The sequence below is a fragment of the Ursus maritimus genome, unplaced genomic scaffold, assembly GCF_017311325.1.
Source record: "Ursus maritimus isolate PB19 unplaced genomic scaffold, ASM1731132v1 scaffold_17, whole genome shotgun sequence".
Lineage (NCBI taxonomy): Eukaryota > Metazoa > Chordata > Mammalia > Carnivora > Ursidae > Ursus > Ursus maritimus.
Window position 1 is genome coordinate 38,953,992 of NW_024424119.1, and position 26,725 is coordinate 38,980,716.

Sequence of the window (26,725 nt, forward strand, 5' to 3'; positions counted from 1 at the left end):
GTGCTTCTTAAGGCTATCCTATCACCATTTCCTTTTGTTTGACATGTAGGGGTTTATAGTGCATAGCTGTTCATTGGTATCTATTATCACTCCATATAATTGAGGTCTGTGGTAAAATTACTCTTAGGATAATATTCATGTCAAATATCTTCATAAGAGATTCTACTACTAACCCTTTCCTCAGTGTTATTTGTTTGTTTTTTGTTTTTTGTTTTTTTAAGATTTTTTTCTGTTTATTTGACAGAGAAACCATAAGCAGGGGGTGCAGAAGGGAGAGGGAGAAGCAGGCTCCCCGCTGTGGGGCTTGATCCCAGAAACCTGGGATCATGACCTGAGCCAAAGACAGATGCTTAACCAACTGAGCCACCTGGGTGCCCTTCAGTGGTCTTATTTCTTTATGAATTCTCCAAGTTCTGCAAATCAGAGGTTGCTGTTTCATTGCTCATATTCATATAGTCTTAAGAATTACAATTGGTGGGGCGCCTGGGTGGCACAGCGGTTAAGCGTCTGCCTTCGGCTCAGGGCGTGATCCCAGCGTTCTGGGATCGAGCCCCGCATCAGGCTCCTCCGCTATGAGCCTGCTTCTTCCTCTCCCACTCCCCCTGCCCTCTCTCGCTGGCTGTCTCTATCTCTGTCGAATAAATAAATAAAATCTTTAAAAAAAAAAAATTACAATTGGTAAATAGGATTTTTAAATGTTACATGAAAAAAGAGTTTGAGATTAGAGAATTAACAAGTATTTTAGTACTATTGAATTTATGTTTAGAAAAATCATAGTTCATTTTCTTTTTTGTTTTGTTTTGTTTTGTTTTTACTTTGGACAGGGCAATAAACGTTTAACTTCCAAACCTTGGAGAGATTTTGCTTGACTGGAAGGCATCGCTAAGCTAAGCTAACATTCAGCTAGTATTATGAACCAGTCTACTGGCCCCAAACCGAAAGTTTTGTGAAAAGTAAAGATAAATGGCTTTTATTAGACATTATTATAAATAGATCTAGCTACTTTTAAGACATTAAGTTAGATATGATCTCTGTTGAGTTGCAATTGCGCATTTGAGGGAGATAAATACTGGTATTGACACAAACTAGTATATGGATGAGTATAATTAATCTTATTTGCAAAATGCAATACTCTTCACATTTAAGTGTGGGTTAAGGCCAACTCTAGAACCTAATAACTAAATAAAATTTGCTAAACAATGGGTGCCTGGGTGGCTCAGTTGGTTAAGTGGCTGCTTTCAGCTCAGGTCATGATCCCAAGATCCTGGGATCAAGCCCCACATTGGGCTCCCTGCTTGGCAGGGAGTCTGCTTCTCCCTCTACCTGCAGCTCCCCCCACTTGTGCGCGCTCTCTCTCTCTCTGTCAAATAAATAAATAAAATTTTTAAAAAATTTGCTAAACAAATTATTTTACCTTTCTGGTTTTCTCATCTGTGAAATGAGGGGATCTTTTTAGATAATTAAGATTTAACATTCTAATATAGCCTGCAAACTCATATAGGTTTAGGGTCCAAAGTAGATTAGATTACCTGCAATTGAGAAATGTTATGGGTATTAAAAAGGCTACCTAATTAGTTGTAAACTTTAATCAGATTCTTAGTATTTAAAGGATTCAGAGTATCCCTGACAATTATGTATGGAATGGATCACATGGTCTTAGGTCAGTAACAAATGGGGTTGCTTACAGACCCATCCTCCTGGGTGTCATTAGGGATGGAGAAACTTTCTCCCATTTGACAGTTCTCTTGTAACCTCAGGAAGAGTGAGCCAGATGCAGTGGAAGGGCTCAGGCTTTGCAGCCAGATAGACCAAGATTTGGTTTCTGGCTCTGTAACTGACCCAGTAACTTGACTTTGGGCAGGTTAACCTCTGAACCTCATTTTCCCATCATCATGATTATCATATTTATTTATGTTATGTCAGTCACCATACTTCATTAGTTTTTAATGTAGTGTTCCATGAATCATTATTTGTGTATAACACCAAGTCCCATTTTTAATAGTACAGTTACTAACTACCTCACAGGATTCATGTGAGAATTAAACAAGATAGGGGTAAAGTATTGGTGTATGTTAAGTGCTCAATAAATGGGTTTTCTTGCTTTTAGAGGAAACAAGGAAGAGTCATTTTCATTTGTTAAAATCCACGTTAATAGGAGTGTGTTTAGTGATGATTACAAACCCCTTGTTTCTTTATTCTTTTAACAGGTATTTGAATCCCTTACCTTGGGCAAGGTACTGTGATGGAGTGGAAAAGTGATGCCTCTTAGGACTGGAATTGTGTATTTTAGTGGCAGCTACCTGCCCCTTGTTGCCTTTGAGGTAGAAGTTGAAGCAGCTGAGATGACAACTCAAGAAAGACTGTACTTTCAGGGACAACAAACAGCATCAGCTACTTAACTAGTTTACGGCCTATATTTACTGCAGGGACACTGTCAATGAGATAAAGAGGCAGGCTTGGAACAGCTGTTCAAAAAGACAAGTAGCCCTAAGTTCTGCTGCCTCCCAAAGTCTCAAAAATGCCTGTGAAAATCTCTGGAGAAGCTGCACCTACAAACCTGCCAGTGAGCCTCTAGCTCCTGATTCATTACGCTAAGTTCTAAAAATAATGCAACGGGTATAAGAAGTGAAAGAGTTTTTTTATGGTACATTATACTGTGTCACATGAAATACAGTTGTTAATGTGTTTCCTTTTTCTTTTAAATCATTTTAGAAAACTGAAGGTATATATTGTCATTTTGATATAACGTTGGCAGAAAGACATACCTTCCCACTATATATCATATATATCATTTTTTAAAAAGATATATTTATTTACTTGAGAGAGTGAGAGAGCCAGCAAGTGGGGGAGGGGCAGAGAGAGGGAGAGTGAGTATCTCAAGCAGACTCCCCACTGAGTGCAGAACCCGAGGTGGGGCTCAATCTCATGACTCTGAGATCATGGCCTGAGCTGAAATCAAGAGTTGGCTGCTTAACCAACTGAGCCACCCTTGTGCCCCTCGTTATTTTTATGGAGAAGAATTATTTGAAGACCCTTTTCTGAAAAATAGCCCATGGTTAGTAAAACGGTGACAAAAATACAGGTCAAAGGAGTGAAGAATTGTATACATCATAACAGGGAAATAAAACTTTTGTCTTTACAAGGACACTGACATTTCTAAAAAGTACTGAGATTCTTAAAAACAGTGGAAATTAGTAAGTTCTTATATTTTTATTTCAAGTTTTTATTTAAATTCTAGTTGACATATGGTAAAACTGGTTTTAGGTGTAGACTTTAGTGATTCATCACTTATATGTAACACCCACTGCTCATCAGAAGTGTCCTTTAATCCCCATCGCCTATTCAGCCCATCCTCCACCCACCTCCCTCCATCAACCCTCAGTTTGTTCTTTATAGTTAAGAGTCTCTTATGGGTTTGCTTCCCTCTTTTTTTTTTCTTCCCTTCCCCTATGTTCATCTGTTTTGTTTCTTAAATTCCACATATGAATGAAATCATACAATATTTGTCTTTCTCTGACTGACTTATTTCGCTTAGCATAATACCCTCTAGTTCCATCCACGTTGTTGCAAATGGCAAGATTTCATTCTTTTTGATGGCTGAGTAATATTCCAGTGGATATATATACCACATCTTCTTTATCCATTCATCAGCTGATGGACATTTGGGCTCTTTCCATAATTTGGCTATTGTTGATAATGCTGCTATAAACATTGGGATGCACATGGCCCTTCGAATCACTATGTTTGTGTCCTTTGGATGAATATCTAGTAGTGCAATCGCTGGGTCATAGAGTAGCTCTATTTTTAACTTGTTGTGGAACCTCCATACTGTTTCCGAGAGTGGCTGCACCAGCTTGCATTCCCACCAGCAACATAAGAGTGTTCCTTTTCTCCACATCCTTGTCAACATCTGTTGTTTCCTGAGTTGTTAATTTTAGCTGTTCTGATAGGTGTGAGGTGGTAACTCATTGTGGTTTTGACGTGTATTATAAGTTCTTATTTTAACCAAGAAAAAAATGTATAACAAATGTTTATAATAATATATTGGTGATCTGTGCATTTTAGCAGGAAAGGATTCTCTGGCCCTGGGCCTCACCTACTTTCAGAGCTCTAGAAATAACTACATCTGTGGGAACAGACTCTACTCCAGATGAGCAGTGACTTCTCTTGGAAGCTAAAATGGAAGTTCTTCTCCCTAGTCCCACTTTGTGAGATGTTACGTAAGTCACTTTCCTTAGTGGCTTTTAGTTTCCTCATCTCTAAAATTGGGATGGATTACATTATATGAAGGTCTCTTCACTCTGAAGTTCCATGATACAAAAATAATGGATGAGAAGACATTTTGGTAAAGTATAAAGCAAAACACAGATGGTCAGTGGCACCAAGCTTGTCTGTCCATGGATCACTGTGGGAGGCACTATGCTTGAACCTTGCTGTTTCTTTCCAAGTCAGACCACTCCTCTCCAAGAGTAGCACAATCAATCATATGGAAGTGGGCAGTAGTGGTGGGTGTGTACAGCATGAAAGAGGGATATGGGACACATCTCTAAACATTTTCTGCTACCTATGGCTGATACACAAGTATTACATTATGTGTCCCCTCACTGTGGGTGGCCCCAAAGCTGCCTTTTCTAATTGGAGATAATCTCACTGCTTCGGCTGTCATTGTGCTGTGCAGATGTCTCCCATATGAACATCTTGCCACTTAACATTTCTAACAGCCTAGAGGCACATAGCATTACAGCTGAAGACTTGGTTTCTCCTAAGCCAAACTCATCTTTGTTCTTTACTCCTCCCTTCAAACCTAGGCCTGTTTCCTAACATCTGTCACAGGCTCCAGTTCTAGCCTGCTCTCTGCTTCAGAACCTTTATCCCCTTTCCTTTGCATTTTATAACCGCCATGGAATATGCCTGATTAAGTCTTTTAAATTTATTCTCCATCCTACCTTCGTAGTTCTACCTAGGGCCTCATTCCAGCCACTCTCTCCACCAAAAAGACAAAACAAAATCATTATTGAAGTCTTTGTTTCTCCACTTTCAGTTCATTTCGTATCCTCATTCCAGATTAATATTCCTAAAATATGTTACCATGTGGCTATGCCGCTGTTTGCTACAAACTTTTCTGTTTCTTTTGAGGTTTTCTGTGACTTTGAGTCTTAACAGCTTTGTATTTTCTACTGCTCACTAGAGCCTTCTCCATTCTTTAATTCATTCCTTTATTCATTCCATATATACATGGCCTGCTCTCCCCTCGTTGGAATGCTTTCCCCTGTCCTTGGTGCCATGTGCAAGATTCATATTTTCAAAGTCTTGGTCCTGCCATTTACGGGAGCTTTCCCTAACCCTTCCAGTCTGTCTTTGCTCTGAGTTCTTTGCCACACTTTTTTGACACATGACCTTTCTGCTCCACCTTACTCACCAACCTAGTAATGTTTCTAACATGTAGTTTCATCTTTTAACTTAAATGTAATTTAAGTTCTTTGTGGTAAGGAAACTTGTCACTAGAGAGGGCTTTAACATTTGCAAATTTGCTCATCATAAGAAAAACTTTAACACCGCAAAGACTGAACACATAGCTCACAAAATAAAAAGAAGAAATGTTTAGTCTCAACACTTAAGATGCTTAAAAGATGTGAGATGCCATATTTCATCTACTAGGTTAGTAAAGATAAAGAACCACAACATAGAATTGTGAGGGTGCAGAGAAATAAGCAGTGTTCTGGTGGAAACAGCAATTGATTGCTACCACCTTCTGGAGGATCAAGTTGGAAAAAGTGTAAGAAACCGTTTATATTTTTAGTCCATCAATTCCACTTTTAGGAATGCATCCAAAAAACTGCCCCCCCAAAACCAAACATGCACAAAGCTGTATGTTTAAGGAGGCCACTGCAGTGTTAAGTAATCGGGCAGTAGGTACGTTATGATGCAGTTCTACAATGGAATATCATGCAGTCATTAAAAGTAATAGATGTAGGGTATATCTTTTCTGACTGCTCCCGGCCCCCTTCCGGTATCTGCATCTTGGGTTTCCTTTAGGGAACCACTCTTCCCCTACCCCCCTCAGTCCATGTAGTTTGGGTGTCTTAGCTTGGGTTCCTCAGAGAAATAGACTCTAAGAGATTTTCATGCAGAAAGTTTACTGGGGAGTGTCAAAATCAACACCTGAGGGAGAGGCTAGGGAGTGGGGATGTGGGCAGAGGGTGGAATTGAACTGTGAAGTAGTTGCCATAAAGGCCTCAGATGATCCCAGCAAGGAGCTGTGGAGCTGGGATCATCTTTCAGTGTTGTTCCAACTTGAGGCAAGGGGATTGGGGTTCAGGTCTTATACATCCCACATCAATTTGGATGAGTGCTGACGCTGGGAGGGATGCCTGTCAGCTAAGGGCAGTTCCCAGAGAGGGACTTAGCTGAGGCATCAGCTGCAGCTCTCCCAGCAGCTGGGGGAATGAGTGCCTCAGTCCTAAATGGCATCCTCATCCTCCTCCTGGCCAGGCACAGCTAATCTGGGCATTCCAACCCTACATAATGCTTGCTTTCAAATAATGATTGGTTCGGGGGGGCACATAACTGAATAAGGTTGGTAAGATTCAATATGGGGGTTTTTGTTGGAACAATGAGAAGGAAAAGAGGCGCTCTTGCTCCTGAGTTTGCTAGGTTGGGACAATGAAAGCATGGAACGAAACTTCCTTCACAGCACCTTTTAGAGAGAGTCTATTTACCACTGAAGAAAGTGAGGCCAACACCCAGAAAAAGCAGAGCCAAAAGATAGAGAGCCCCAAAGGCTACTATTCGGGCAATTAAATCCACTACTTTAAAGTCCCTGGGCTTTTCAGTTATTTAAGTCACTATATTACCTTTTTGCATTACTCGATTCAAACGAGTTCTGACATATACAGTTGACCCTTGAACAACGGGGGAATAGGGGCACTGACCCAATGCAGTCAAAAATTCACATATAAATTTTGACTCCCCCCAAACTTAACCACTAATAGACTACTGTTGACTAGAAGCCTTACTAATAACATAAACAGTTGATTAACACATATTTTGTATGCTGTAATATATACTGTACTCTTCCAATAAAGCTAGAGAAAAGAAAATGTTAAGAAAATCATAAGGAAGGGGGTGCCTGGGTGGCTCAGTTGGTTGAGCTACTGATTGGTGGTTTTGGCTCTCATGGTGATCTCAGGGTGCTGACATGGAGCCCGGAGTTGGGCTCCATGGTCCATGGGAAATCTGCTTCTCTCCTCCCCTCCCTCTGACTCTCCACTCTCTCTCTCTCTCAAATAAATAAATAAATAAATAAATAAATAAATAAATAAATCTTAAAAAAAACAAAAACAAAATCATAAGGAAGAGAAAATACTTTCAGTACTGTATTGAAAAAAAAAACAAACATGTATAAGTGGACCTGCACAGTTCAAGCCTGTGTTGCTCAAGGATCTACTACTGTACAATGGTATACAACAATAAAGGCAATATTCACGATGCATTAAGTGAAAAAAATTAACACAAGACATACATTTTACATATAGTAATGATGCCGGTTTTGTAGAACAAACTAATGTACACCATTAAAAAAATAATTAAAAAAAAAAAAAAGAGGGGCGCCTAGGTGGCACAGTCAGTTAAGAGTCTGACTTCGGCTCAGGATCATGATCTCAGAGTCCTGGGATCCAGGCCCTCTCTTGGCAGAGTCTGCTTGAGATTCTCTCCCTCTCCCCCTCCCCCTGCTCTCTCTCTCTCTCTGATAAAATAAATCTAAAAAAAAAAAAAAGAATGCAGCACAACAGAAAAATGTTACATACATAAAGTGGTGAGATGGGACGGAGGGCGGGGAGGCTGAATTTGATTTTCTTCTAAAGGTTCCGCAAAGATGTCAAGGCCTGGGATTTGAGCCCTGCTTACCTCACTTACCTACCGAGTCAACTGACGGGATTCCCACGGAACAGTAACAGGGGACTCACAGACCTGTCACCGTTGCATGGGGCTCCTGCCAACCGTCCCCCTCTTCCCCCACCTTCATTACAGCAAGGCACGGAAGCCTTCGCGAGCTTACTTCATCAACTCCTTTGCCACCTGGGCTCCAGCCACACGGAGTGACAGTGCCGATTTCTCAGGAGTGCGTCTCCACCTTCCCGAGCCCCAGCCCCCCCGCCCCACCCGCAGCTCGCGCCCGCTCCTCCAAAAGCCCCGCCGCGCTGAGGAGATGGGCCCACCGCGCGGCTCCGCGTCCAGGCGCAGGTGCGGGTACTCTCCACGTTCCGAGAGCAGAGAGAGTTAAGTGTCAGGCGACTCGGGACCCGACACTGTCGCTTACCTGCAGCTCCTGTCGCGCGGGGGACGGCCACCGGGAGAGGCGGGGCAGCGGGCGGCGGGGCGGGCGCAACGGCTTCCCCGCCCCGGGGCGGTGCTCGCGCTCGGGGCCTCGCGGCTCCCGCAGCCCGGCTCCCCCGCCCTCGGAGCCCAGCGCCGCCGCCATGTCTTCCGGGGCCAGCGTGAACGCCCTGCAGCGGCTGGTGGAGCAGCTCAAGCTGGAGGCCGGTGTGGAGAGGATCAAGGTGAGGCGGGCGGCGGCGCCCTTTCCTCGGGGCGCGATAACCGCGCCCCCGCCGCCGCCCGGGAGACGTGAGGGGAGAGGCCGGCTGCCCCTCGCCGCGGCTGGGTCGTGGTTGGGCGGCCGTGAAGACGGCGGCCCGGTCCCGGCCAGCTGCCCGGCCTCGGCGGGGATGCGGCCAGTGAGAGGAAGCCGGGCCTGCTGGGCCGGGGGAGACGGGCGAGCCCTCCGGAGCGTGGCCCGGGCCGAGTGCCCCGGGAGCGTTTCCCAGTCGGCCGTGCGGACCCGGACTCGGGGTGGGGGCGGGGTGGGGGCTGCGGAGCGGGGCGCGCGCGCGCAGACCAGGGATGCGGGCGCCGCGCGGCCGGCCTGACTGGGCTGTTGCGGGAGGATGCGGTCCCAGTCTGCGGCGGCGACGAGGACCGGCCTTAGTGAAGGGTTGATGGGACGAGAGCGAAAGCGCGGAGGAAGACGGGGCTCAGGTTTCTGGCGTGGTGTCAGGGTGTAGGGCGCTGCCCTTCGCGCTGGCAGAGAGGAGGCAGAGCGGGTTCGCGGGACGAGGAGTTCAGTGTTGCACGTGGACTTCGCCGAGCTATCCAGGTGTTTGCCGTTTGGGTTGGAGGCTCAGAGAACAAGGCTGAAAGAGGTCATTAGAATGTGTGGGAGTAAAAAAAAAGTGCATTAACGAAAAGACCAGAGTGTGGAACCCAGGGCCAGCCAAAAGATGGCTGAGAGGGGAGGAGAACCAAGAGAAAGCAAGGAAGGAGGGGATTTCAAAAATGTAGGGCTTAGTTACTATGTCTAATGTTTCAGTTGATTGAAAAGCGTGTGTTGCGTATTGTGGGGAGCGACTAGGGTGGCATTATTTGTAGAATGTATGTCCGAGTGTATGAATGAACACTGCTGTGGATATTCCGTGTACCTCCATACTGCCTTTTCTCTACAGCTGGCACTATTGTAGGCACTGAGAATATGTGATAATAGTGGCGGAGATCATCAATAAACGCATTAACCAATAAGTAAAATAATTTCGGACCGTAAGTGGAGATTCTAAAACAAGGTGTAGAGAGTTATGGAATGCAGAAGAGGTTTTCGTAACATAGGTAGTAGTAGAAGCAGAATCTAGATTGTAATAGGGTATACAGGCCTTTTTAAAAAAGAGATCTGGCTTTAAAGAGGAAACAACCTTTTTTTTTTTTTTTAAATTTAGGAAATGAAAAAGCCTTATTTTGAGGTTGAGGGAAAGAAACAAATTATTTTTAGATTGAGGGGGACCAACTACAGAAGGGGAATTGGAGGTAGAGGAGACAGTCTGCCTATGGGAACATGGGATTGGAGGGCTGCCTTCTGAGGTAGGAAGAAAAGAGATCAGGACCTTCGTGAAGATAGATGATTTTAGACATATGGACTTAAGGACTTGTATGATGACAGTTTTCTTTGTGAAACAGAAGGCCAAGTTTTCTTCTAGGGCAGAGGGGACGGAGCTAATGGAGTCACAAGAGTGAGGGTGGAGGAGAGGGCTGTTGGGAATGGGAGAGAAGCCCCTATCAGGCACATCCATAGAAACCTTGTGGCCCTGAAGACCCAGCTACTTTGAGATTGGAGACTGATTGCCCTGCTTGTGGATTTTTTTTTTTTTTTTCTCCACTAGCATTTAGCCACCCAGGAATCTGAGTTGATCCAACTATTGGGTTAGCAGAGGCGGTATACCACAAAGATGGAGGGGGGACAAAGGGCAAGGAGCTTGAGGGGTTGGCCAGAAAGAGGCTTAAACACAGGTTGGATAGAGAAGGAACTGAGCTGGCCTCCTGGTGGTGGGCCTGGCAAAAGGGGAGGAGGTTTTCTCCCTGAGGTCAAAGAACAGGAAGCAACATTCTGGATGGGTAGGAGAGATGTGGTCAGAAAGTAGGAAGTTGAAGTGTAAAATTTCAGATGTGGAGCGGTTATAGGTGTTGGCTGTAATTGTTGGCATTGAGGAGAAGGCTGTCTGAGGAAAGGAAGGCAGGGAACTGAAACTGGGGTTGTTGAAAGTGTTCAGGATGATGTTGGCACCTGAGAGGGAAAGGAGAGCTGTGGGCCAGAAGCCTGCCTACCCTGTGGAGTAGCTAGGCAAGATATTTTCTACATTTCAAAAATAATTACGGGTGATGAAACAGACCCAAAGAATTAAAGTGAATTGCTCAAGGTCACACAGATAATACCTTATTTGTGGGGTATTCTCATGATAGTGTGGTTTCAGGTGTTTGGTGGGCTTCTCTCAGGCAGCACCCCAGGGAGTCACAACGTTGCAGGGTCTAGTTTGCCTCATTTCAGGGCTCATTGATGAATGCATGCTCTCAGCACACCCAAAGATGTCTTCTCTTTAGCAGACTTGCTAACTAATAAATAAACCAGGACACCAGTTTCCTAGCTTATAATGGAGGGCATCTTTTCCCAGTGATTGGAATACTCGATATCCTTCCAAGGGCCCCTTCTCTGTTTTGGAGAAATCTCTGAGAAGTTGCATGGTGAGCGTGGACTCAAACCAAGGAAAGCCATATAATTTGGGTATACTACCTCCCATGGCAAATGACAGCTTCTAAGTGTTTGGGCTTGTACTCCACCCCCAAAGTCTCTTTCCTATAAAAGTACTAGAGAAATGCTGACCACTTTTATTCTTCTCTTATTTTCTCTGCATATCCACTCAGCTTAACTTTTTGCTCATGTTCTTTAGGCGAGGGTCCATTTAGTCCCATTTCTCCAGGGGTCCTGGAAGATAGTCTCTTTCTACCCATCATGTGTAAGTTCATCTGTTCTCTCTGATGGAGAGATAGTAAGCATGAGCATAGTTGGTTCTAAATTCCTTGTGAATTAATAATTGTTGTATATAACCATTAATTTCAATTATAATTAACATGAAATTATAATATTATTAGTTTGATAATATTATATTATGTTTTTATATTTATGTAATAAAAACTGTTATTACATTATGAAACCGAAATTCCTAAAGCATTCTAGAAACTAGATGGTAACTGTAACATAAGGAGTTGGTTTTCCAGTTATAACACAAGGAGTTGATTTTTTAGTTATAACATAAGGTGTTGATTTTCCAGTTATAACATAAGGAGTTGATTTTCCAGTTATTTAGAAGCTTGGAAAATTAACACAAACTAGTGGTAATACTTGAACAGCAATTGGAACCATTTTTGTACAATAAGAGTGAGATTTTATACAAAATACCTTCTCAGTACACATAAAACGGAATGTGAGGAAAGCCTCAATGTACAAATCTGCATCAAATGGAGGCTAAGAAGAAAGGCAGAATAATATTTATCAGTGCTGCCTAATAAACTTCTCTAAAACTTAGTGATTTAAAGCAACATTTATTAATCCGTAGTTCTTAGGTCAACAATTTGAGCTGGGCTGAACTGTGTAGTTCTGCTGATCTTTGCTGGGCTCTTCCATGCATCTGCAGTCAAATGCAGGGTTGGTTGGTACCTGGATGATCTAGGTTGGCCTCACGTGCCTGTCGGGAGGTTTGTAGGCAGGTGGCAGGAGCTGGCTCACTGCTTCTTCCCACAAGATCTCCAGTAGGCAAGCCTGGGCTCATTGGATGGTCTTACAGTTCCAACTACAGCAAGAGAGGTAGCTGCAAAGGCTCTTGAGACCTGGGGCTTAGAACTTGCCCATTATTTCTGCCACATTTTCCTGGTCAAAGCAGGTCACAAGGCCAACCCAGATTCAAGGGGTGTTAGGTAAAGACTCTACTTCCTGGTGAGAGGAGCTTTGCAAAATATTGTGACTGTTTTTGTAGTTGGCCACAAATGTATTGCTGACTGTGTGTCAACACTATTCTAAGTGTTTCACATGCATTTAGCTCATTTAATCGCCTCATCAACTCACTGAGTCAGGTACTAAAAATACATTTCACAGATGAGAAAACAAAAACTGAGAAATTAAGTTAACTTGCCCAAGATCATACAGGTAATGATGGAGCTGAATTTCAGTCCAGGCATTCTGGTTCCAGAGGCTGCACTCTTAGCCAATAAGCTATCCTGCCTCAAAAGCTTGGTGGAGAAAACTTGTCTTATTTTGGGCAGACTGGATAAGGTTCCAGCTTTGTAAACAAAACAGTTTGCTCACATGGCAAACCTGACTATATAAATGCACTCTTTATAAGTGAAAATTTGTAAAGGAAGCACTATTTCTTTACCAATTTATTCTCAAAACTTAGGATTCTAAATGGATCAAAGATACAGCTTTATTGTTCCTTTATTGAAGAAGCAAATGAATAAGAAATATCCTAAATCATGGAAATTGTAATATTTCCTCTTTTGAGTTCAGTTATTAGAACTTTCAGCAAAAAAGACACTTTTGTTGATCACAAGGTGTGGGACCTTTATCAAGTTGTAGGATCATTTTTCAGAATTTCAAATGGCTGCTGGATGGCTCTGGCTGTGAGCAGCGCGTCAAGCTGTTGTCCCTTTGTTTCAGGTCTCGCAGGCAGCTGCAGAGCTTCAACAGTACTGCATGCAGAATGCCTGCAAGGATGCCCTGCTGGTAGGTGTTCCAGCTGGAAGCAACCCCTTCCGGGAGCCCAGATCCTGTGCTTTATTCTAAAGGCTGGTGAGTAAATGATACACCCTGCTATCTTGGGGCCATGGCATTATCACAGGGCTTCCCAAGCGATTGGGTACCTGAGTTTTGAATATCTACTATTGTTGGGGAAATTAAAATAAGAAACAGCAAAACGCACCTGAAGGGTGACTCTAGTCAGCATGCTTGTGGAATACATCTCATTAAGAGAGTCTCAATCCTCTTGGGCACTAACTCATGGGATGTTAATATTCTTATATACTTGAGCTCTTTAACTGAATTGGCCGATAGTAATTTCATGACCTTAATCCCCCATCTCTGTCCTAACACCATCCCAGAGTTGTGATTTGCTGCTTGGTGCTATCAAGGAGACTTGCTGCTCTCTGGACTAAGGACTCCCCAGAGGAGACTTGTTCCTACCACCAGCTGTGATTTCTTTCAGAGGCTTTCAGAATATATCTGTTTTAATAGAGGAAGAAATGTAGCTACTAGGGAAAAGCGTGGGTAGAGTTCAAAGAGCTTTACAAATTGATTACTGAAATGAAAATACCTCTTTGGTGGCATATTAGAAATTTCATGGGTCCTAATGTGTTGTGTTTCATTCACATTTTCATTTTTCCCCCCCTTTTTGGAAGAGGTCAGGGCATAGATTACTGGAGTCTTTGGGGGCCAACATATTTCAAATTATGTATTCTGGGGGTTTTCCTGCAGTAAGTAATCATCTTAGGTCCTTTTTCACATATTTGCAAAAGGAAATTATTCATATTAACAGAAGGAAGTAATCATGCTATCAGGTACTACTGTACCTTTTAATGGAAAATGTCCACATTTATGGTATTAAAATAATAGTCTTATGGTGGCATAGTATTTTCCTTTTTACAGAGCACCTTCATGGGTCTTACTCATTCAACAATGTAGCTTGGATGTTTTTTATATTGTTACTTTCTACTTTGAGAACACTAAAGTGACCTGAAATGACCACTAGTTAATTTTATGTATGTCTTACTAACGTGAAAACCTACCAATTCTCTTTCCAGTAAGGAAGAAGTTCACTGAGGAATGCTTTTAAGCGCAAAGTGATGAATAACTAACTGCCTCCAAGTCTCAAGAAAACACTTTTCTCCAGCCAAATGACTTTTAGATATTTCAGACCTTTCCTTGGCCTGGTCCTATAGCCAAAATTCTATGGAAATTGATGAGTTTCTACTCAGATAAGGAAACTGGGTGAGGGGAAAGACTTTAGATAATAATGGCCAGACTCTTTTGGTAAAGTGCTTTTATATTTAAGACAAACAAAAATGTTACCACCAAATACACCTCTTTCATAAGCAAATTACTAGTGTTTCTATACCTGGAATATTTGTTTTATTTACTGGATGTTTACATTTTGGGAAGGCAAACGTTTTGTTTGTTAGAAAATTGAATATTTGTAATTTGTTGTTACTAAGATTTTTATACCATACATAACAAAACTTGTTCTTTTCTCCAATTTACAGTTTCTAAATGAAGACAAACAAGTATAAAACTGGGGGAAGAATAGGCTTTATTAATCAAATGATGTCTTGATTTTTCTAAATGAGGAGATTGTTTTATTTGTAACTAAACATGGGAGCTGTTTCTTAGCAAACTTGTTTGGAAAGATTCATGTTGTGTTGTGTATTAGATTGCCCCATCCTGTGTATGAAGATTTGGTGTTTGTCTTCTTAAGTTCCTGTATTTTATAGTTGTGGTTGTACTTAAAACACACACACACACACACAAAACCTACATTATTTCATGTCTTTAAAAAAATGTTTAAATGTGATCTTTAGAACATTGCAAATGATTAAAAACAAAATAATGTGAAAATACTACAACCTAAATGAATTCTTCGTGTCACGATTATTTTGCTTTGATGATGTGCCTTTGATTTAATTTGGGACACTTTTAAAAGGATACTTTATTTGTGTTTGTAATAATCTTTGATGAGCTTGGAAATAAAATTTCTGCTTAATTCATCATTTTCTATGATAGCAACATTTTGTGTCTGATTTTGTTTTAAGGCGTCATGGATTTTTGTTTGCTTGTGAAATCGAGTGCTAGAAGTGGGAAGTCAAATTTTTTCTTAAAAGTCCTTGTAGAGGGGCGCCTGGGTGGCACAGCGGTTAAGCGTCTGCCTTCGGCTCAGGGCGTGATCCCGGCGTTGTGGGATCGGGCCCCACATCAGGCTCCTCAGCTATGAGCCTGCTTCTTCCTCTCCCACTCCCCCTGCTTGTGTTCCCTCTCTCACTGGCTGTCTCTATCTCTGTCAAATAAATAAAATCTTTAAAAAAAAAAAAAAAGTCCTTGTAGAACTTTGTAAAAGAAATTTTATATATATATATTGTGTACACACAATATATATATGTATAACTTGCAGAAACATCTCAATTTCTGGCGACATTTACACTTTGAAAATTGTATAAATCCATAAATAAATAAATGAAAATATCTGTTAGCCTAATTAGTGTTACTATATAGAGAAAATAGAAGCCATCATGTGGAAACTCCCTTAACTTCTGGCCACTAAACTTCTAAATCTAAGTGATCTGAATCTCTTCCATTCAATCAAAATTCAAGTGTCTCTTCTAACCCTGCTATTTGTTCTCTGGATCTCTTTCACCTTCTCTGAAATCACACTATCAATTATCCTTTCTCCTTTATCTTCAAATACTTTATTGGATCTTTTCTGTCAACATTTAAACATGGTCCATTCTCCATCTTAACACAATAAGCATTTTTAAAAATCTCCATTAAAAAACTCATTTTCACTTATATAAGATAAGCAAGTCCTAGAGATCTACTCTACAGCATAGTGCCCATGGTTAGCATATTGTATTATATTCTGAAAAATTTACTAAGAGGGTTGATCTTATGTTAGGTGTTACCACAAAAAATAAGAGGGTGGAAGAAGTTGAGTCTGTTCCAAATAATTCCCTGTGATGGGGTGTTTGGAAGAGGATCTTGGAGGCTGGACTGACACTTTTGGTCTCCTAACAAGGGCCCAACCAGACCCTTTGGGTTTCTATGGATCACCCCAACCTGTCATGTGACCATGGCTCCCAGGGAGTGCTCTGCTGAAGCAGAGCTCACTTACATTATCCATTGTTCCCAGACTCCTCTAACACAAGACTTGCTTCCCAATACCTCTGACAAAGGCTGTTCTAGGCCCAGGCAGAATGTGTCCTTAAACACCAAGCACCATTGAGAAATGCCCACAGGAGGACTCAGATACTTCCACTCCATTTGATGAGGAAGCAGGGACACGAGTGTTGATAGCCTAGCCTCAAGGCTTGCTGCAGTTGATGGCCTATGAAGAAACTCCTTTCCTCTGGAAGCTGATTAAAGGCAGGATGAAGGAGATCTGCAAGCTGAGAAGCCTTAGCCTTACCTTAGTTTAGAAGCTATCCTGCCAAAACTTTATGTAGAACAGAAATTCCAACTAGATTTCCGGAAATAGTTTCTCTTTAAAGTCTCCACCCGCTACATACCCAAGCAAAACCAAACATCCTATAAATAAAAGTATAATAGCAAGAGGAGAGTAGGAGGAGGAAAGTAAGAGGTAGTGTTAAGCCTGTTTCAAAAAGGAGGGCATGATTAACAGTATCAGACACTGAAGAGGAGTCAAGTAGGGTGATGTCTGCGTGCCTCTTGGATCTAAGAAAGTACAGGTCAATTTTGGTAGTAATCGGGTGATAATTTCAGAAGCCAGGAAAGAAGAGTATGCTTGTGGTCTTCAAACATTTTTGCTGGTGTACCACCTACAATAATGTCAAAAACCCAATACCTCCATTTTAGAGGTGACATATAAAAGTTTTGTTAATAACCGAATAGTTGCAAAGAATATAACTTTATTAGAAATTGTGACATTTTAAAAATTAAATCTTTAAAAAATAATGGAATATAAATACCAGAGTAATTAGAAACCTACAACCATCCATTAAAAAAATATAAACTATCCTCCAAAAATGTTGTACCAACAGTGTAAGAAAGTGTTCTTTCTTCAATATGTTGACATTGAATATTACTAATTTTCAAAAATTTTGCTGACCTGATAGGTGATCTGTTTTCCTTTGCATTTGCCTGATGAGTAATGAAGCTACATATAATTTCAAATGTTTATTGGCTATTTTTGTTTCTTCAGTATAATATCTGTTCATGTATTTTGCCCACTCTTCTATTAGGTTGTCTTCTTCCTATCAATTTGTAGGATTCTTTGTATATTAGGAATGTAATTTTTTTTTTATCATGTAGGTTGCAAATATTTTCTTAGTGATTTGTTTTAAATTTTTACTTATGAAGGCAACACTTTATTTTTTTTTAAGTATTTATATATGTATGTATTCATATAATCTCTACACCCAGTGTGGGGCTTAGGAAACTAATGACCCCAGGATCAAGAGTTGCACACTCCTCCGACTGAGCCAGTCAAGCATCCCTGAAGGCAACACTTTAAATGGGAACTTCTCTGGTGCCTGGGTGGCTCAGTTGGTGAGGGGTCTGTCTTCGACTCAGGTCATGATCTCACAGTCCTGGGATCAAGTCCCACATCTGGCTCTCTGCTCAGCGGGGAGTTGGCTTCTCCCTCTCACTCTCCCTTTGTGCATGCTCTCTCTCAAATAAATAAATCTTAAAAAAAATAAATGGGAAGTTCTCTGACTTCAACTTTGCCTAGATTTTAACTTTCTTGGCGATCGGAGAATTGAGTCTAGTGATCTTCACTTCTTGACTTAAAGGGTCAGACAGAGATGGGGACTTATTTTAAAAGGCTTGCTGGAGGAAAGGTGGGAAGCAGTGAGCCCTTCCGAAGACAACTAAATAACCCTTCTATACACACACACACACACACACACACACACACACACACACACAATACTGTATATACTGCTATTGCTCTAAATGTATATATTGTATCTACTGCTTTAAAAAAAAAGGCTTGCAATGTTCAGGTGAATCTGGAAGATATTTGGATCTTACGACAATTATGCCAATTAGAATATTTTACATACAAAGATGCACACAAGAGGACAGAATATATATTTTGAAAATTTAATATGGAAACACCAAGAACATCTAACAACTGTATTTTCTTTAATGAATGAGCAAACCTAATCATTTTGTTACTAGATTTTCATCAAAAACAAAGGAATGTGGCACAGAACATTATCCTTTCTTTCAAAAAAACCTCAGACGAGTTTGTCCATCAACTCTACCAGGGACTTTTTCATACACTAGACGTCGTTTTTTGAATTTTGGTAGTTGTGAGCACATGAAATCTGTTAAAAGGAGAAAAAGGAAAACCATTTTATTTCTGACAATAATAAAGTGTAGCCATTTTTTCCAGCTATTCTGGTGCATCCTATCTCTTCATCTATCTACAAAGTGTTAAAATTTCCAAACTGAGATAAAATGACTATAAAAATTACATTTTTAGCATAAATGCACTTGTACTAAATGGCCCAATACTAATTAGTGTCATGTACACATATTCGTATGCTCATGCTTTGCACAAATAATTAAATCGCCCTGGATTTAAGATTCCTTCATTTAAGTTTTCCCTCATTAAGCCTGTTCTTTACCTCCTATCTGTAATGTTGTGGAATTTATCCTGAGCTCTGATATATGATAGGTGGTGATCATGTATGGACTCACTTTCTATGGCTGTATTATATATGACACACTAGCCTGAAATATCCTAGATTTGGATTCTTATAGAGGTTAGTTAATTAAATCAGTAAAAAAGGAGGCTAAAATATTTAAAACTTTTAGTAATTATTCCTGGGAATATAATCTCATAATTATAAGAGTTGGATGCCATTATAAGCAAATTTAGAAAGCAGTATAGTAGGTAATTTTTACCATAGAGGTCACAATACACATCTATAAGACAAATGGAAAATTATCTTGGGATTATGCCAATGGCTTTGGGTAAATTGTCTAACCCTGCATTAATATGAATTCTAAAAGTGTTATATCTTAAACAATGCAGGTAATGATATGCTATGGGAAACAACAGTAAAAATGTCAAAAGTTTCCATAGTGATAATGATACTAGTATCAAAGATTCATGTGAACTGTTTGAATAAGATTATTTTATGGAAGAAGTCTGAAAGTGGAAAAAAGCAATATTTCTAAACTAACATTATTTATCTAATAAAATATTTAAAAATATATTTATAACTAAGTTAATGAATTAAAATGTAAGTAGACATTTGACTATTCCATCCATATCCCCAAAAGCTTAAATATTAAAAGTTATTAGAAATAATTTCTGAGATCTTCTCATTAAGAAAGTGGGAGGATTATCTTATACATTGGGATGCCCTATGTTCAAGAACATATAGTAGTAATTCACATGCTTGATTTGGTTCAAGATGAAAAAAAATGGAATTTTTAATGCAGTTCATTTATGAAGCTGGAATAAACATGTCAAAATGTGACAGAGCACAAGTAAAGAACACAATAGATTAACTGCATTATGAATATAGATATGAAAATCATAAATATTAGTAACCATATACAACAGCATATTAAAAGAATCACTCTTCAAAAGCCAATTGTTTATTAAAGAATAATAAGAATGATTTAATATTAGTAAACCTGTTAATATAATCCTTGACCTTAATGGATCAGTGGAGAAAACATGTTTGATTTTCCCCAATAGCTACCAAAAAAAGTTTGGATAAAATTTGGCATCTATTCCTCACAAAAGTTTACAAAACTAGGGATAGAATATTTCCCATTAAGATCAGGAACAAAACAAATTATGACTATTAAAAAGGACCAAATCCAAGTTTTGTGAGTCCTGGGGTTTATACAGTTGATCCTTGAACAATGTGGACGTTAGGGATGCTGACTCTTTCCCCCTACTCAAAAATCTATATATAACTTTTTTTAAAGTAAGCTCTGCATCCAGCATGGGGCACAAACTCATGGCCCTGAGATCAAGAGTCACATGCACCACTGACTGAGCCAGCCAGGCATCTCAAAATTCTATATATAACTTTTGATTTCTCTAATACTTAACTACTAAGAGCCTACTGTAGACTGGAAGTCTTACTGATAACATAAACAGTCAACTAACATATTTTGTTTGTTATATGTACTATATACTGTGTTCTTACAAAGAAGTAAGCTAGAGAAAAGAAATGTTACTAAGAAATCATAAGGAAGAGAAAATACATTTATAGTACCATATTGTATTTATCAAAAACTCCGTGTATAAGGAGCCCCATGCATTTCAAACCTGTGTTGTTCAAGGGTCAACTGTACAGGTTGGGAGGTCCTCTTTTATTTTCTTTTTTCTTTCTTTATTATTGTTATTTAATCCCAGTATAGTTAACATACAGTGTTATATTAGTTTCAGGTGATTCAACAAATCTATGTATTACTCAGTGCTTATCATGGCAAGTGCACTCTTTAATCCCCATCCGCTATTTCACCCATCCCCTCACCCACCTCCTCTCTGGTGACCATCAGTTTATTCTCTATAGTTAAGGGTATGTTTCTTGGTTTGTCTCTTTTTTTTCTTTGTTCATTTGTTTTGTTTCTTAAATCCACATATGGGTAAGATCATATGGTATTTGGGGAGGTCCTCTTTTAACAAAACAAAGAATACAGGATTTTCTGGGCCCCTCTCAAGCCTCACAAAAGGGCCTATGCAAAAAAGGAGCTTTGAAGCTTAAGCTTCTCCCTTTTTTATTATTATTTTTCCCTATCATGGTAAGTCTACATTTGTATGGCTATTAGAACTTAATATTTTGTTATAGATGTTCAAGCCAATGTAATAAGAAATGACATAGAAAATAAAGGTACAAGAGGTATCATTACTAGAAAAGAGAAAATAAAATTGTCCTTTTAAAAATTGATAGGATTAAGTGTTCAGAAACATCGATTGTAGAGCTAATAGTAGTATCTATTTAATAGTATTGTCAGAATTCAATAATCCACATAAAGGGCCTAGATGGGCACCTGACCTATAATAAGCTCTTAATAAATGTTAGCCCATTAAATATTCCTGCCTGCCAAAGAAGCTAATTTTCTAATTCACTGATTTCTCAGTTTAATCTTTGCTAATTTTAGTCTTCAGCTTTACTTAGACTGTTCTGAGGTTTTATTTTTAACTTCTTAAATTGAACGCTTAGTTCATCTAAAGCTACAAGGATTTGACATATTTTATTTGCATTTATTTTCCTAGATGTCTATAATTAGAATTTTGATTTTCTTTTTGACCCCAAAGTTATTGAAGATTCTTTAAGTATAGTAATTAAAACAAACGTTTAAAAAAAATTTAGAGATGATTCTATCTTTTAAAACATCTGCAAGGGGTGCCTGGGTGGCTCATGTTGGGAGGGCATGTGACTCTTTATCTTGGGGTCATGAGTTTGAGCCCCACACTTGGTGTAGAGATTGCTAAAAGAATAAATAAACTTAAAAAAATTACATATGTGAGCAGTTTTATTAACGTTAGATAGTGTTACCTGGTAACGATTTCATGCCTCCTGAGTTAGGTGAGGATTCAGAGTGCCTTTTCTGTCCTGAACATTTTCCAGCTCTTTGGTGGAAACGAAGACTGCTGAATTCTTTTTGATTTACATTAGGATCGGAAGCACAAAATAAATCCAAACTGGGGACAGATGGTAATTCTTTCCAGAAGGTCTTTTTAGTCCCAGCATTTGAACTTTCACATATGAAGCCTTCTAACTCATCCGATAGACATTTTTGCTGATTAGTGATTAAATTATCTTTCTGAGAGTACCATTTGTCACATGTAGTCTCCCCTGCATCATATTCTAAGTTGAATGAGTGATTCTGCTGTTCCCATACATTTTTCTTAAAGTTCCAGGGAAGAGGAGATGGGGAGCCTTCTAGTGAAAAGTTAGGGGCAGACACTTCTATATTTATAGGTCCTTTTGCATCATGTGTTCCTTTTTTCTTGTAATTTATAAAATTAGGGGCAACTCTCTTCTGAGTGTCAATTGGTGATATTATGTTTTCACAGTTCATTTGTGTTAGATCCAAATAAAAGACATCTGACTCTGAATCATTTTGGTTTTGAAAGGAGTTACCAGCCACATTCCTTGATTCTGTATTAATCAGGAAAGGGTTATGCACTATGTTAGGGTTACAACTGGAGTCCTTCCAGTGGCTGGCCTGATTATAAGAAGTCACAGGTGGTAAAATGCATGGCATTTCTCTTAGTTCCATAAGGGAAGAGTTATAGTTTAAAGTGCTGTTTGTGTCTCCATGCACTCTCTCTCCTATGTCTGAATAGTGGTAATACTCATTATGTTCTTGAAAGACAGAGTTTGAAGAGTCACAAGCTGAGTTCTGGGAGGTAAAGGTACTAGTCTGATTCCCATTTTCCTGAGGTGATGGACTTTGAGATGAGTTTGTTATGGAAGAAGAACTAATCTTGAATAAGGAAGTGATGCTACAAAAATGCTAAAAAATTTTAAAAATTAATATAATACAAATACAATATAAACATCAGTCAAGTAATATAAATAAATACAATATATACATCAGTCAAGTAAAGATAAATAACAATGCTTATATATATATGTAAAGAAAGCAAAATATAAATAAGTAGGGTATTATAGTGATCCATGTCATAAGAACATAACATAATTAGGCTCCATTAAAAGAAAAATTTATTATAATTAGAAAACCCATTTTCTAATCACTTGTAATAGAATTTTTAGTTACACAAGTTATACATGAATACCATCTGCTTGATAAAAATTTAAAATTTTTACCAATAAGGCTAAAGTTTTCTTTACTACTGTAATGAAGGACATCAGGATTGTAAGCACATATGAATAGAGTGTGTGATCACGTACTTGTGGACACGATAACATGTCAAAATAATTTAAAGTGTGATAAACTGACTGTACTGAATTATCTGTATAAGAGCTTTAAAATGTATAATGTGATTGACAGCCAATGAGAATTCTATTTGAAATTTAGTTCAACTAAATTATTTCTTTGCTACATGAAGTCCCAAACAATTAAATTTGGATACCTTCCTTTTGAAAACCGCTATGGTAAGAATCAGTACTCAAATGGAAAGGAAATAAACTCATATAAGATGATGGAATTCAAATAACTAACCTTTAACACTTTTTCTGGAACTTCAGGTAAAAGCTCCTGAAGTTGACACAGAGTTGCTAATAATATCCAGTGCAGTGAAGGGCCTTTGTTTAACATGAGCTGAGCCACCAATGGGTTAATACATGGAAAATCAAGTAAGTACATTTCTTCCTAGAAAAGAGTTTAAAGGAATAATCAGCCACCTTTGAAAATCTAGCAGTTTAAAATTTTTGTCATTGCATCTATCACTCAATTTGAGATGCTTGGGGAAAGGAACTTCTTTGGCAGTTAAGATTCATATGCTCTCAGAATTGAGAAAGATCTTAAAGTTCATTCATTTTAATCACTCATCCAAAAAAATTTCTTACAGTTCATCCCCTTTGAATGATAATTGTTTCACCTAATGGTAGATTTTCTAATGAGAAACATTTTAGGGGACTTTTATACCTCAAGTTTTCTTTAGCTCTCTCTTTGTAGGCCATATACTACTTTCACTATTTGATTAAGATGAACCACGTTTATGATAAACCATGTTTATGATACTTTCAGGAAAGCCTTGCTGTGAAGAGTGTAGGAAGAACTTCTGTCGGCCAGAACTGACCTTGATGGTCTAAAAATGTGTGTTTTCAGAAAGATCTCACGCAAGTCTAGGAATATAGCAGCCATGTTTTACTATTACTATATTTCCTTTTCTTTCTGGGTTACACTGGCTTTTTGCACCCTCTTTGATTTTACCAAATAACAGACATGTGAGTAGATTAGACATAACTTGGTAAGATGGAAACTGCACATACATACATACATCCCATAATTAATTAATTATACCCATATTTGCCAATAGTATTATGTTCTGTTTAGGCATATAAAAATTCTGTAATGTAATATATATGAATATATGAATGATGAATGTATATGAATACGTTAATATTTTATTTAACTTATTTGCTTTATAATTTTATTTTTTAAATTGGTAAAATAGTCACATGGTTCAAAATTCAAAAGGTACTAAAAGTTATGCAGTAAAAACTCTCATCCTCACCCCATTATCCCAGTTCTCCTCTCTGGAGATAACTAATGTTATCATTTCTTGGTATCCTTCCACAGATGTTTTATTCATTTACAAACACATATAAATATTAATTTCCCCTTGTTTTACACAAGTGGTAGATTACAAGCTCTATGCTGCAACTTCATTTTTCATGTAATATATCTTAAAGATCATTCCATGTTAGTATGTAAAAAGCTTCATTATTCCTTTTTTATGTTTTCATGATTTGAATATATAAAAAAAAATAAAGGTAACAGAGATACTCGGTTGGTATGAGAACTTGGAAATATTTATGCTTAAACAAAAGGAATTTCTAAAAATTTACTATTCAGTCTTACAAATATTTTACGATTCTACTTTCAGCTTCAATTATGTAACTGGCAAAATGGAATGGTGGAATTTTGCTAGTCTCATATTTACTACTCTTAAATGTTTAAATTTAGGAACTAGAAAACAGTTATGTTTTGAAAATATTAGGCACTGAAGTCATTATATCACCCTATAATACACTTGATTGATAGTTCATTATAAAAGATCTCATTAAAGTACTTCTGTGAAGTTGAAAAATACACGATTCTGGAAAATGATCTAAATAAATGTTGTACATTATGTTTACTGCTATATATGCTCATGCAAACATTATAGGACAAAAATATGCTACCAAAAAGAGAACTCAAGTACATGTATTTATATTTGCTTTGCAAATATCTAATTTACATATTTAGGAAATGAACCTTAGATGGTGAAACGTCAAGCCAAGATTTATCCAACCATTCATGAGGATCTCTCTTCGAGGTCATTAAATTGTGATCAGCAATTTGCCGAATTATCAGTGCAGCCTCTTCCACTCCTGGGGCAATTATAAGCTAAAATATATTTTTTATATGTTAGATTATAGAAAATTTTAGGAAGCAAAATATATCATTCAAGAATTATTTGTAATTAGAAGAAAAAACCCCCAGCAGATTTTAATCTTTGAATACAATTTTAGATATAATTTATTAAAATGTCTATGTGAAATCCAGCATATTTTATTTGTGAGGATAAGCAATTTTCTTTCCTTCTTTAAATATGATATCCTTATAGTTTTCCAATTTTTGGAGCTAAATTTCTTCACTTCCATTTTGTATTTATTAATAAATTTATTTGCAATTTGGATGTCAATAATATTTAATATTTTGGTTTTTTCCAAATTAATAGTTCTCAAAAATAAGAATTTAAGGGGAGACTGGGTGGCTCTGTCGGTTAGGCGTTTGCCTTTGGCTCAGGTCATGATCCCGGAGTCCTGGGATCGAATTGGGGATTGGGCTCCCTGATCCATGGGGAGCCTGCTTTTCCCTCTCCCTCTGCCTGCTGCTCCCCTTGCTTGTGCTAACGCACTCTCTCTGTCAAATAAATAAATACAATCTTTTTAAAAAAGTAAGAATTTAAAAAACATAGTGTAAGATTTTTCAAAACAACATTTAAAGATAAAGGATATTTACAGATGAATTTGACTGTATTCAAAAAGAAAAAAGTTGGGTTTTTTAAAGATTTTATTTATTTATTTGACAGAGAGAGAGAGCACCAGCAGGGTGAGGGAGAAGGAGAAGGGAGCCCACTGCAGGGCTTTATCCCAGGACCCTGGGATCATGACCTGAGCTGAAGGCAGACGCTTAACCAACTGAGCCATCCAGACACCTGCAAAAAGAAAAAAAGTTTTAATTTAGAATATTTTGGGAATTGTTCATACCATATTGGCTTATGTGTGTGTTAAACTTAACTCTAAAAAAAGTTTCTTAGTATCTCCTACTTCCTGTCACTTGTGTTTTCCTCCATGCCCTTCTCTCTTTCGAAATGCCAGCCTTTTTCTTCTGCTTTCAGTTCTATTTTTATCTTCTTCATCTTTTAGATTCAGTTGAAGGAAATATAGTCCATGGGTTAGCAGGGTTTTTTTTTATTTTAAAGATATATTTATGTATTTTAGAGAGAGAAGGGGGTGGGGAAGAGGCAGAGGGAGAGGGAGAGAGAGTCCTAAGCAGACTCCGTGCTAAGTGAGGAGCCCGACGGGGGTGGGGGGGGTTCAATCTCAAGACCCTGAGATCAGGAGTGGAGCCCAAACCAAGAGTCAGTGGTGCAACCAACTGCACCACCCAGGCACCCCAGTCCATGGGTTAGCAGTTTAATGTGAATAGGGAACACTGCCTTAAACAATCATATCTTAGAAATATAAACATCCTGTCCTGTAGTGAAAATTCAAGAAACAAAGACTGTACAAACCTCATAAATAATTATGACAATTTTTTTCTCTCACAGGGTAACAAATGCAAACCTATTAGTACATACCTGGGGAGTACATGTATTCTAAAGAAAGATTTTCTTTAAATTATATTAAATATGCACAAATTTCTTTCTTTCTTTCTTTCTTTCTTTCTTTCTTTCTTTCTTTCTTT

At 38.7% G+C, this 26,725-nt stretch overlaps 2 protein-coding genes across 2 annotated transcripts in view; one reads left to right on the forward strand and one right to left on the reverse strand.

The window, feature by feature from the left end:
- Positions 1–8,405: 8,405 nt before the first annotated feature.
- On the forward strand, positions 8,406–15,132 carry GNG10 (G protein subunit gamma 10). Its single transcript, XM_040631707.1, has 3 exons — positions 8,406–8,561; positions 13,034–13,165; positions 14,173–15,132. Exons 1-2 carry the CDS (start codon positions 8,481–8,483, stop codon positions 13,157–13,159), a joined length of 207 nt encoding a protein of 68 aa, XP_040487641.1. The 5' UTR covers positions 8,406–8,480; the 3' UTR covers positions 13,160–13,165; positions 14,173–15,132.
- A 3,196-nt stretch (positions 15,133–18,328) lies between these two features.
- Positions 18,329–26,725, reverse strand: part of SHOC1 (shortage in chiasmata 1) — a 77,735-nt gene continuing 69,338 nt past the window's right edge. The window contains exons 24-27 of the mRNA XM_008707945.2: positions 25,028–25,159; positions 23,267–23,416; positions 21,634–22,597; positions 18,329–18,429 (exon numbers count right to left, since the gene is read on the reverse strand). Of these exons, the coding sequence (XP_008706167.2) occupies positions 18,329–18,429; positions 21,634–22,597; positions 23,267–23,416; positions 25,028–25,159 (1,347 nt within the window). The remainder of the gene's footprint in view (positions 18,430–21,633; positions 22,598–23,266; positions 23,417–25,027; positions 25,160–26,725) is intronic.